This window comes from Coregonus lavaretus, assembly GCF_964263955.1.
Source record: "Coregonus lavaretus genome assembly, chromosome: 13".
NCBI classification, from domain to species: Eukaryota; Metazoa; Chordata; class Actinopteri; order Salmoniformes; family Salmonidae; genus Coregonus; species Coregonus lavaretus.
This window is the reverse complement of record NC_140000.1, coordinates 42,300,937-42,314,489: the sequence shown is the minus strand read 5'-3', so window position 1 is coordinate 42,314,489 and position 13,553 is coordinate 42,300,937. Positions and strand designations below refer to the sequence as shown.

At 41.6% G+C, this 13,553-nt stretch overlaps 1 protein-coding gene across 1 annotated transcript; it reads right to left on the bottom strand.

Annotated features, from left to right (window-relative positions):
• Positions 1-5,301: 5,301 nt before the first annotated feature.
• On the bottom strand, positions 5,302-13,262 carry LOC311140811 (suppressor of cytokine signaling 2-like). The gene is made up of 2 exons (XM_084176051.1): positions 12,764-13,262; positions 5,302-7,369 (listed from the first exon to the last, which is right to left on the bottom strand). The coding sequence occupies exons 1-2, from the start codon at positions 13,053-13,055 to the stop codon at positions 6,891-6,893; spliced, it is 771 nt and encodes a 256-aa protein (XP_084032177.1). The 5' UTR covers positions 13,056-13,262; the 3' UTR covers positions 5,302-6,890.
• Between the last annotated feature and the right edge of the window lie 291 nt (positions 13,263-13,553).

Here is a 13,553-nt window from a genome sequence, read left to right as displayed (position 1 = left end):
GCACCCAACCTTTAAGGCGCAATACACTGCCACCTACTGTACTGGAGTGTGACGCCAGTCACGGCCTAACTACATAAAATTATCTTAATTAGTCCTGTTCCTCTAAGAAAGTGAAATAGAGCCCTAGACACCACTTTCCTCCCCCCACTACACCACCCAAACCCCAGCCCCGTCCAGCCTCTCTAACCATTTCACATAATCTTATCCTATCATACAGTTCACAAAATGTCCAGCCTCTCTAACCATTTCACATAATCTCTCCCTATCATACAATTCACAAAATATCAACACATGCTCCACCGTTTCCTCCACTAAACACTCATCACACAGGCCTGTTTCATGTCTCCCTATCATCCACCTGTGTGCCCAGACCGTAGTCTACTCCACACAACTTCCTCTCTCCTACATCCCATACTCCCCACCTCTTCCTTTACTGACCGATACAATTGCCTCCCATTACTACTATCATCCCACTCCCTTTGCCAAAAATCAAGCCCTTTTGCCCGGATCAAGGACTTGACTTCCCTGTGGCCCAGTGGGAACTGAATATCTACCCCCGCTCTCCTTAGCCACCACATCAGCCTTCTCATTACCCTCCACACCCACATGGGCGGGAACCCAGCAAAAGCTTACCACCACTCCCATCCTCTCCAATCCCATTAACAGCACCATCATCTCCACAAACAAGTCTCCCCTATCTGACCTGCCCGTCTTCACACTACTCAACACCTCAGCCGAATCAGAGCAGATCACCTCTCGGAGTGGTTTCATCTCCTCCACCCATCTCAAACCTATAATCATGGCCATCAACTCGGCCGCATACACTGATACATAATCAGTTAACCGCTTACATACTCTAACATTCAAATCTGGGATATACACCCCAGCCCCCACCCTACCACTGAATGGATCCTTTGAACCATCTGTATATATCCCTAAAAACACATAATACTGATTATCTATATAGCTCTCCACACACCGTCTCACATATTCACCCCATTCTCTGCTGCCCTCAATCATATCCACATCTACACTTGGTTTTGTAAAACAGCCACTGAGGAACGTTCCCCAATGCAATTGCCGGCCCGTTTACTTCCTCATCAGGGGCACAGCTATGTAATGTCTGACTAAAAACTTGAGCCAAGTGGTCTTTCCTGTGTGATGGCTCTTTCCAAAAATATTCTGTCTGTGGCATAATTAACCTGTCTCATGTTTGTCTTGTAAACAATGCACCCTAGAGAAGCATTGTTTATTTTTTACATTCATTTGAATTAAATGTCAAAATGTTTCTTCTACTTCTGAAAAACAAAACACTGTAAGTTGTGCTTTAGAGGTATAAGGTGAGGGAGCCGAAGCCTTGAGTATAAATCCCTGATGGGATCCCATGTGACACCAGTTAATGAGTTAAACCCATGTTGTTGACAGGCATGCCTACATGTCATCATTGTCATGCCATTTCCAGTTACAGTTGCATCTGAACCTCATGTCCCATCCGTGTGGCAATGTGCAGTGTCAGTGCAAAGCATTTGAACTCTCAGAACAGTGTCCAGTCTAAAACCTATACGGCTGCAGAGCCAAGACACCATAATTACATGACAAGGCAAACAGAGACGAAGGAACATCTCTGCATCTCTGGTGCTTAAAGGTGTTAATAATACTACAATAATAGAGATGAACTGCACAATTAATATTCAACTTTAAAATGTGACTAGCTGCACCCAGTTCTGCATTACTGAACCATGTCCAGATATGAGATCAGTGCTCAAACTCATGTCCCAACTGCTCTTTTGAGGCTGTTACCAGGCTTCATATTTGCATGCAAGACTTGGATATTAATGATAAGAACAAGGATGCTGTATTTGCCTTTCAAATATCTCAGTAATAATAACAGATACCAGAACAGGTTGGACCAGTGATTGATAACAGAAAGCCTGTGTAAGACACTAACAGGTTTACAGTGAAAGAGAACGCCCTAGTGACCCGGTGAGAGCTTTGCAGCAAACGACACTAAGCCGTCAGCTCTAGAAGGTCTACTTACTCTCCCTTCAGGGAGTGTCAGATAGCTTCCATACAGCATAGCAGGGGAAACCCTGACCCTAAACCATGGTCGATATGACAATTGACAGCCTTGATCCTTGAGCCTTCTTCCATGTCTTCTTCCTATTCAACCGGTCATCAACTGTCTCACCTTTGAGTCCTGGTTGATACAGTACCTCTTAGTCTTCAGCCATTACAACAAGGCTTTGTTGAAGTCTGCAGTTATCACGGATTATGAAAGGAGGAAGCAATGTGGAGTGAAATTGACAATTTATGTAAAACAGACCTGTTTTATAACCTGTTGCCCTAGGGGCAAACGTATCAAACTTTCTGTCATGAAATGAAGCAAGTGTTATGATGTATTATAACATTAGTTGACAGTAGAGGTGCTTTGCAGGTGACTTGAGGTATATAACATGAAGAGACAAGGCAGGAAGACACACATGATCAAGATGTAATTGGTTAGCAATCAGTTATGAATGCAACACCTATGGACATATTCTAAGGCTGTCTCTCCAATAGCACTACTTGGCCCATATCAAGGTTTGTTCTTGGTCCCAGCGGATTTCTCAGACAAATGCTTTCTGCTACATTGTCTGCACACAAAATCTGTCCATATTGAGTGTTCAGGTGGTGTTACCAAACAGGCAGATTTTCCAGTCTGCTAAATTTAAACCTTTCTCCTTGCTAACTGGGATTAATGGCAGTTGGCACTGGGGAAGGTGAGAACCTGCAGGTACAGCAGCCAACATCCCTACACTACCGGCCTTTCCATCATGCGACCGCTACAGAACGAACAGTCCCTATAGAAAGTGTAAGCATGGGCACGGGGCTTATATTCACGTTCTACTCCACATGCAGAATACGATCTAATCCCCAACCTGATCTCATCAAACCAGCGCTAGCTAGGCCACGAGGGCCCAGAGCTAAGCAGGCTGCAGCCGCTGTGTCCCACACACAGTGTGTTCTCTCAGTGGGTAAACCACTGCACTGTGAGCAAGGATGGATCCAACATGCACTACATAAAGCTGAACAATGCTGCAGGTGGAAATTGAACATATAGCCTACTGAAGCACTCAGGTTTTTTTAGTCATAGGAAATTGCCTCAATTCAGTCTACTCCAATCTGCACCTTTGTATAGTGTTTTGCATCTACTGCTAACAAGGGGCATATTATTCAGGACAACTCAACATTACATTTACAGAAATATATTCTGCAGAACAGACATGAGATTGATGATTCTCTGTCTTGCATAAAATTCTATCCGTTACATTTCTATCTGCCCCGGTCTAGTCTAAACGTCCCAGCCTGCCGTAGAAGCCGCAGGAATGCAGCCAACTAACCCACAGAGACCAGCGCTATGTGTGCCGGCGTTGTTGCGTGCAAAGCCAGGTCTCAGTAGCAGGAATCGATTGTTTTAGTGGCCGGTGGGTGGGTTCTATTATGTTTAATTTCAAACAAAAACAATATTGACTGGTGCCTCATCCCTGTTCCCCCTCCACATCGACCCAACCTCTTGCCCCAGAGCCTACAGCTAAATGTAAACTGAAAAGAACCTTCACACAGAGATTGGAATCGAAGACACGTTCCTTTCTTTTTTGTTTTATTTTTCTGGTTTCCTCTCAGAGAGAAAACATTAGACACTTGTTTTTAAGCACCATATGAAAAACGGTAAATGTCATGATCATGTATCAAGAGTCAATTCTGGAATATTCTGCGAGAATTGTTCACACTGAACTGTACAGTTGAAGTCAGAAGTTTACACACACCTTAGCCAAATACATTTAAACTCAGTTTTTCACAATTCCTCACATTTATTCCTAGTAAAAATTCCCTGTCTTATGTCAGTTAGGATCACCACTTTATTTTAAGAATGTGAAATGTAAGAATAATAGTAGAGAGAATGATTTATTTCAGCTTTTATTTATTTCATCACATTCCCAGTGGGTCAGAAGTTTACATATATTCAATTTGTATTTGGTAGCATTGCCTTTAAATTGTTTAACTTGGGTCAAACGTTTCGGGTAGCCTTCCACAAGCTTCCCACAATAAGTTGGGTGAATTTTGGCCCATTCCTCCTGACAGAGCTGGTGTAACTGAGTCAGGTTTGTAGGCCTCCTTGCTCGCACACGCTTTTTCAGTTCTGCCCACACATTTTCTATAGGATTGAGGTCAGGGCTTTGTGATGGCCACTCCAATACCTTGACTTTGTTGTCCTTAAGCCATTTTGCCACAACTTTGGAAGTATGCTTGGGGTCATTGTCCATTTGGAAAACCCATTTGCGACCAAGCTTTAACTTCCTGACTGAGGTCTTGAGATGTTGCTTCAATATATCCACATAATTTTCCTTCCTCATGATGCCATCTATTTTGTAAAGTGCACCAGTCCCTCCTGCAGCAAAGCACCCCCACAGCATGATGCTGCCACCCCCGTGCTTCACGCTTGGGATGGTGTTCTTCGGCTTGCAAGCCTTCCCCTTTTTCCTCCAAACATAACGATGGTCATTATGGCCAAACAGTTCTATTTTTGTTTCATCAGACCAGAGGACATTTCTCCAAAAAGTACAATCTTTGTCCCCATGTGCAGTTGCAAACCGTAGTCTGGCTTTTTTATGGCGGTTTTGGAGCAGTGGCTTCTTCCTTGCTGAGCGGCCTTTCAGGTTATGTCGATATAGGACTCGTTTTACTGTGGATATAGATACTTTTGTACCCGTTTCCTCCAGCATCTTCATAAGGTCCTTTGCTGTTGTTCTGGGATTGATTTGCACTTTTCGCACCAAAGCACGTTCATCTCTAGGAGACAGAACGCGTCTCCTTCCTGAGCGGTATGACGGCCGCATGGTCTCATGGTGTTTATACTTGCGTACTATTGTTTGTACAGATGAATGTGGAACCTTCAGGCATTTCGAAATTGCTCCCAAGGATGAACCAGACTTGTGGAGGTCTACAAAAAAAAAATCTGAGGTCTTGGCTGATTTCTTTTGATTTTCCCATGATGAAATAATCTGTCTTTAAACAATTGTTGGAAAAATTACTTGTGTCATGCACAAAGTAGATGTCCTAACCGACCTGCCAAAACTATAGTTTGTTAACAAGAAATGTGTGGAGTGGTTGAAAAACAAATGTTAATGTATGTAAACTTCCAACTTCAACTGTATGTACTGTAGATTGAGAATGAGTCGAACAATACACAGGAGCGCCATGACACCCCAACATCACATTCATTATTGCCTCCCAAATCGCAGAATAGAGGCAATGATAAAGCATGCTTTCAGAGTTTATTTTTGTAACTTTGTTACGTTCTTTTTCTAGAAAACACAGTAGCACAGTAAATAAATACTTCCAAAAATATTGATTAAAATAAGATTCACGTTGATCCAATATGCCCTTGGAAATGTAATTCCTTCTTTTATCACAGCTGTAGCAGCTTGATGTTAGATACAGCCTGTCTGTCTAACCAAGGTCTAGTTCTGAGGTGTGAGTATTGACTTGCTCAAGGGCATTTTCTATTGAAGGACAATGCAGTGATGAAGTATTGATGTTTCGCAGAACACTGAGGCGTAGTGGAAGCAAAATCCAGGACTGAGAACTTACTGAAATCAATTATTTTTAACCTCTTAGCAGGAGGAGGCAGAGCGAGACAGAGTGAGAGAAACCAACGGCAGATTTGAAGCCTGTATATTGCTTGCGATTTTTTAACCAGAAAAAAATCTGAATTTAGTTTAAAAAATAAAATAATCTTCCTTCTCAGTGTTGGGGAAGCTACTCTGAAAATATAGTTTACCAAGTTACCAATTACTTTGCACTGGAAGAAGTTACGCTACACTTATAGCTTACTTAACTAAAGTTACTTTGAAAAAGTAGTTCACTACATCCAAATTCCTACGTGAAAAATTATATCTGAAATGTCAGACTACAAATTGCAAGACAGATCACTCTGGAGTCAAATTATAATAATTTAGCCTATTAAACAAAAACACTTTAAAAAGTGACAATTAGGCAGGTCTGATGCCGAAAAAGAAAGGAAGTTCTTGCCAAATTAATCATAAAAAAAAAAAAAGTAGTGTAGTTCCAGTAGTTAGCAAAATAAGTAATTAACTGAAAACACTACCAAGATTAGAATTGAGTTCAACTACCACCAAGATACTGACAAATGTAGTTCAATGACGAGTTGCACTACATGTAGTTCACTACTCCCCAACACTGCCCCTTCTTATGATTACAGAACAAAAAAAAGAAAATATAGAATATGTTCTGAACAAAAGTGGACACCGTGTCAGATGCTCATGTCTCAGACATGAGAGGCAGAGTCTATAAAGCAACAAAGAGCTTTGAAAAGAGAACAAAAAAAGGTGCGTGCCAACTGCCATCCCTCCTGGGTCTCGTTCAGAAGGGTCTGAAACCCTGTTTACCTGAGCTGGTCTGCAGGTAGGGTATACCACCGCGGCTTGAAAACATTTGCTCCCGTTTCAGAGATTATGAACATGACCTAGGTGTACCCACACCAAGTTCTGTAGCGGACATGCCCATTCTGAAATCAACCCTTAGCTCCAACTCCTAGCCCCTTTTTGATGAACAACTGTAGTGCTAATGGAACTGGAAGGGTGTAGTAGTATGAGAGAAATTTCACCTAGCTTCCTGAGGACTAGTTGACTTGGCTCTATAACCATATTGCTCAACAGCAACCCTTCCAGAAGTACGAGGGCCGTCAAGCCGTGCCTAGTGGTTGGGGCTAAAGGTTGACTTCGGACTGGGTGATAGTCTGACTGCCACTACATGGCAGGTATCCCACTACTCATAAAAGCGAGTGTAGTCTGTCCCATCCCACACCACACCTGGGATTTGTAGTCCTACTATACATTGTAGCTGTAGTCCGTCAGGTAGTTCTTTAGCCTGTTGGGTAAAGGCAGCTCCTGCACCTGCCTGGTGGCGTTGTTGATGGCGATCCGGCACAGGTGCTGTAGAGAGGGCACGGCAGTGTACACAGGCTTGGTCAGGAGCAGCTGAACTGTCCCGTTGGGTGGGGCCAGGGACTGCGACTCCCCTGACGACGCCCCTTTACTGGTAGTCCTGGACAGCTGCACGTAGTGTTCCACCAGGTGCACCACACTGTCAAACTGTTTGAGCTTGGGCTTGATCAGCACCACCGAGTCCAGTTTAAACTTGCCCTCCTTGTACTCGATGCGCAAGTTGGTGGGGCCGGCGGAGGTCATGGCAGAGATGGTGAACAGGTAGTCCCTCTGGGAGCTGTCTCGCACCAGGAAGGTTCCCTCTGATGCATCCTGGAGAATCTCTTTGGCTTCGTTGGCGGTCAGGCTGCCCCAGTACCAGCCTGTTAGGAGAGAGAGAGAGAAACACACACATGCATTAGCACAAGGAGACAGGACAAAACAAACACTGGGCTATTCAAAGAAAACAAGATCCTTTTTATGAGAACAGACGGTAATCCAAATCCAAATCTCATGCACGAACGCACACATACAGTCAAACTATGCACATGAACATAAACCTGAATCTAAGCCTTTACCCTAAAAAAGCCCTCTGTACTGTCCACATTAATTTTAAAACAAATTCCACTTGGTCTTAGAGAGAGTGGGTTAACATGTTAAATTCTCACCATTTTTGTAGTGACTTTTGCAGTGAAATGTATGAGAGGAATCTCTGCAGTTAGCCTACACATCAGCAGTGACTGTCTACCTCCATCCCACCCTCTCACTGACCCCCTCAGACCCTCAACCCAAAAACTCTTAAGTTTGACTGGATTTGTGGAGGTTAGAGATTCTCCAGTACTTTTGTATACTTTTTAGGCAGTAGTTCTGAAAGTAGCACTCACAAGCCAAAACTGGTACCCTTTAGTGCAGGGTTCCCCAACTGGTGACCCACAGGTGGTTTTATTTGGTCCCCCATCTTTTCTGAGCGAAAAATTATAATATACATACATACGACAACTGGTCAAAATAACAAAAAATATGTAGTGTTGTCAGACCTCGAATAATGCAAAGAAAATAACTTCATGTTAATTTTTAAACAACACTAATGTTTTAACTTAGGAAGAGTTCAGAAATCAATATTTGGTGGAATAACCCTGATTTTCAAATCACAGCTTTCATGCGTCTTGGCATGCTCTCCACCAGTCTTTCACATTGATGTTGGGTGACTTTATGCCACTCCTGGAGCAGAAATTCAAGCAGCTCGGCTTTGTTTGATGGCTTGTGACCATCCATCTTCCTCTTGATCACATTCCAGAAGTTTTCAATGGGGTTCAGGTCTGGAGATTGGGCTGGCCATGACAGGGTCTTGTTCTGGTGGTCCTCCATCCACACCTTGATTGACCTGGCTGTGTGGCATGGCGCATTGTCCTGCTGGAAAAACCAATCCTCAGAGTTGGGGAACAATGTCAGAGCAAAAGGAAGCAAGTCTTCTTACAGAACAACCTTGTACGTGGCTTGATTCATGCGTCCTTCACAAAGTCAAATCTGCCCGATTCCAGCCTTGCTGAAGCACCCCCAGATCATCACCGATCCTCCACCAAATTTCACAGTGGGTGCGAGACACTGTGGCTTGTAGGTCTCTCCAGGTCTCCTTCTAACCATTAGACGACCAGGTGTTGGGCAAAGTTGAAAATTGGACTCATCAGAGAAGATGACCTTACTCCAGTCCTCTACGGTCCAATCCTTATGGTCTTTTGCAAACCTCAGCCTGGCTCTTCTCATTGATGAAGGCCTTTTTCTAGCTTTGCATGACTTCAGCCCTGCCCCTAGGAGCCTGTTTCGAACCGTCCTCGCCGTGCACTTCACCCCAGCTTCCGTTTGCCATTATTTTTGTAGGTCACTTGATGTCATCCTACGGTTGTTGAGTGACATTCGAATGAGTTGGCGGTCATCCCGGTCAGTAGAGAGTCGTTTCCGCCCTCTGCCGGTCTGTAGCTTTGTCGTCTCCAATGTCTGCTGCTTGACCTTGTTCTTATGAACCGCCGTCTTTGAAATCTTAAGGATGGAAGCAACCTGACGCTCACTGTATCCCTCTGCCAGTAAAGCCAGAATTTAACCCTTATTTTCCTCATTCAAAACATTCCTTTTTGGGATGGTCCATAGTTATTTTTTGATTAATATTACTTTTGAGGTACTATTAGCACTGTTTTTGCCATCCAGCTGGTCCTACTGCAAGAGGATAGTGATGACACAGCAGTGGTTTTTATACTTTTCTTTGTTAAATAAGATTTGGTTCAGGTGATCACCTAATTCAGTAGAATGAGGTGTGCCTGTGTTGGAATTCAACAGACACTGGAATGGAATGGCTGTCATACATGTAGAGATGCTGATTTAAGAAACATTTGCAGTGGTCTCTTCACTTTTTCCAGAGCTGTATGATATATATATATATATATATATACACACACAGCTCTGGAAAAAATTAATAGTTTTCAGCTGTGCTAACATAATTGCAAAAGGGTTTGCTAATTATCAATTAGCCTTTTAAAATGATAAACTTGGATTTGCAAACACAACATGCCATTGGAACACAGGACTGACGGTTGCTGATAATGGACCTCTGTACGCCTATGTAGATATTCCATAAAAAATCAGCCGTTTCCAGCTACAATAGCCATCTACAACATTAACAATGTCTACACTGTATTTCTGATCAACTCTATGTTATTTTAAAATGGACAAAAAAAAAAAAAAAAAAAAAAAAAAAAACGAAAACAAGGACATTTCTAAGTGACCCCAAACCTTTGAACAGTAGTATGTATGTATGTATGTATGTATGTATGTATGTATGTATGTATGTATATATATATATATATATATATATATATATACATATACACACACACACACACACATACACACACTACCAGTCAAGAGTTTGGACACCTACTCATTCAAGGGTTTTTCTTTATTTTTACCATTGTAGAATAATAGTGAAGACATCAAAACTATAAAATAAGACATATGGAATCATGTAGTAACCAAAAATGTGTTAAACAAATCAAAATATAATTAGCCACCCTTTGCCTTGATGACAGCTTTGCACACTCTTGGCATTCTCTCAACCAGCTTCATGAGGTAGTCACCTGGAATGCATTTCAACTAACAGGTGTGCCTTGTTAAAAGTGAATTTGTGGAATTTCTTTCCTTTTAATGCGTTGGATGGGTGGTATACAGAAGATTTGGTAAAGACCAAGTCCATATTATGTCAAGAACAGCTCAAATAAGCAAAGAGAAATGTGAGTCCATCATTACTTTAAGACATGAAGGTAGTCAATACGGAAAATGTCAAGAACTTTGAACGTTTTTTCAAGTGCAGTCACAAAAACCATCAAGCGCAATGATGAAACTGGCTCTCATGAGGACCGCCACAGGAATGGAAGACCCAGAGTTACCTCAGCTGCAGAGGATAAGTTCATTAGAGTTACCTGCCTCAGAAATTGCAGTCCAAATAAATGCTTCACAGAGTTCAAGTAACAGACACATCTCAACATCAACTGTTCAGAGGAGACTGTGTGAATCAGGCCTTCATGGTCTAATTGCTGCAAAGAAACCATTACCAAAGGACACCAATAATAAGAAGAGACTTGCTTGGGCCAAGAAACAAGCAATGGACATTAGACTGGTGGAAATGTGTCTTTTGGTCTGGAGTCCAAATTTGAGATTTTTGGTTCCAACCGCCGTGTCTTTGTGAGACGCGGTGTGGGTGAACGGATGATCTCTGCATGTTTAGTTCCCACCGTAAAGCATTGAGAAGGAGGTGTGATGGGGTGGGGGTACTTTGCTGGTGACATTGTCTGTGATTTATTTAGAATTCAAGGCACACTTAACCAGCATTGCTACCACTGCATTCTGCAGCGATACGCCATCCCATCTGGTTTGGTCTTAGTGGGACGGACTATCATTTGTTTTTCAACAGGACAATGACCCAACATACCTCCAGGCTGTGTAAGGGCTATTTTACCAAGAAGGAAAGTGATGGAGTGCTGCATCAGATGACTTGGCCTCCACAATCCCCCGACCTCAACCCAGTTGAGATGGTTTGGGATGAGTCGGACGGCAGAGTGAAATAAAAGCAGCCAACAAGTGCTCATCATATGTGGGAACTCCTTCAAGACTGTTGGAAAAGCATTCCAGGTGAAGCTGGTTGAGAGAATGCCAAGAGTGTGAAAAGCTGTCATCAAGGCAAAGGATGGCTATTTGAAGAATGTCAAATATATCTTGATTTGTTTAACACATTTTTGGTTACTACATGATTCCATGTGTTAATTAATAGTTTTGATGTCTTCAGTATTATTCTACAATGTAAAAAATAGTAAAAATAAAGAAAAACCCTTGAATTAGTAGGTGTGTTCAAACTTTTGACTGGTACTGTAATGTATGTATGCATACACACACATTATTGTTTTATTGAATTGTTGTTATAATAGAGAAACATGATCATAAGCAAGTATTTAAATTATTATGTTTTAGTCAAAAAATGTGCTTTGCTTGTAAAATAAAGAAAAAAAAAAAAAAAAAGTCAACTTCATATTAATCATCTCCAGCACCACCCCAACATGTGAAAATTGCCCGTTTCTATGTTTTGTAGTAAAAAATATTGAAGATAAGTGTTTCCAATGACATCAACCAATTAGTAAACAATGCCTACTAATAATTGGTGATGTCATTGGAAACACTTACCTTCCATATTTTTTACTACAAAACATAGAAATTGGCAATTTTCACATATGTTGATGTAGGGGTGTTGCTGGAGATGATGAATATGAAGTTCACATGCTTTTCCCCCCCTTTAATGATAATACATGCCTCTTAAAATACATTAAAGATGCTTGATATTTGAATAGCCCACAAATGTCTACCTAATAAATGAACACCTCCGTTTTAAGATCACAGCATTGGACCAGCCCTTTGTGCATCTCTAAAAATAAGAATGATCCCCCTCTCCACAGCATTCACATAATGGCAATCCTATAATTCACTCTAACAGCATTTGAAGTGGAACATACATTTCATTAGAACAGTAAATGAACACAATTCGTGTGACTTCTAAGAACAATTAACATCAATGCCTAACTTATGAATGAAGGCACATTTTATTAATTCATAGACATGTTCTGAATATTTTTTCATTTGAATGCGTCTAATTGTTAAAAAAAAAGTAGTCTTCCAACAAACTCACAATAGCCTATAACAAAACGTCCTTATACATTCTGCGACTTAAAAACAAAGTGAAGTGTCTACCTCGTGCACGAATTACTACGATTTTCAAGAGACTAAATCCGTTACTGTTCAGGATAAATAGAGGTGAAATGCATTCATTGAACGATGGAATGCCAAGTGTGCTTTGTTTAGTTGTCATTTTCAACCATACATAATGAATACAGACAGTGCGTACTGCATGACCGCATGCATATCTTGATAGATATGGGCACGAGCATTTAGATAAGGTTACTTTCAAACTAGTTTGCTTTACAATTACTCGTTTTTTCAGGGCCATAATAGAGATACATTACCTTGTTTTGCGTTTTTATTACAAATAAATATTTTGAAAGTTAGGCTATATCGTTTATTTGTAATTCAGAAAAGCTATTGACATTCTGTGTCATGCTCGTATGTTTGTAACGGTACTGGTAAAACTGTACTAGAACACTGAAAATAGGCACATTTAGTAATCATGTCGAAATGTGTGTGTAGAGTTAATCTAAAACTATAAAATGAGGACATGCACTCACCTGTATTTTTAAGGTCTTTCATGGCCTGAGCGATGCGAGTCTCATCGGAATCTACAACTCGTGACTCCGTATCCGTTCTTCTCTCATTTTCGACGGTCTCCGTGGATTCGGGTGAGTGGCAGGTCATTAGGGAACCACCCGAAATTGCCCAGCCGTAGGCCAAAAGACATCCGACAAATGCAAAAATATTCCCCAAAAGACAGGCAGTTGCCCCACAGTAGCAAGTTTCTTCTTTAATTTTATGAATGAATGTATCGTCCTGTAAATTAATAAATACAACACACACGTACATGAATGCAGTTTAGCCACGGACATTCGTGCTAGATAACAGCTAACGTTACATTGTAACATATCCGTTATGTGCTTGACTCCAGCCACCCAAGTCATGACTCCAGCCACCCAAGTCATGACTCCAGCCACCCGTCATAGACAGTTTGCTCTGCTACCGCAAGGATGCACCAACAGGACCCTGAACAGCTTCTACCCCTAAGCCATAAGCCTGCTAAATAGTTAACCAAATAGCTACCCGGACTATCTGCATTGACCCACCTTTGCACTAATTCTTCTGACTCATCACATAAACTGCTGCTAATGCTTAATATATATCCTGTTGCCTAGTCACTTTACCCCTACCCTTAAGTAGCCTACAAATCTACCTGAAATTACCTCGTACATTACATTTACGTCATTTAGCAGACGCTCTTATCCAGAGCGATTTACAGGAGCAATTAGGGTTAAGTGCCTTGCTCAAGGGAACATCGACAGATTTTTCACCTAGTCGGCTCGGGGA

Bases quoted from the DNA above. Each gene is read 5' to 3' on its own strand.
- LOC311140811 (XM_084176051.1), bottom strand. From the start codon at position 13,055: ATGTACGTGTGTGTTGTATTTATTAATTTACAGGACGATACATTCATT. The intron at 7,370-12,763 runs GTGAGTGCATGT...CTCTCCTAACAG, and splicing joins GAAAGACCTTAAAAATACAG to GCTGGTACTGGGGCAGCCTG.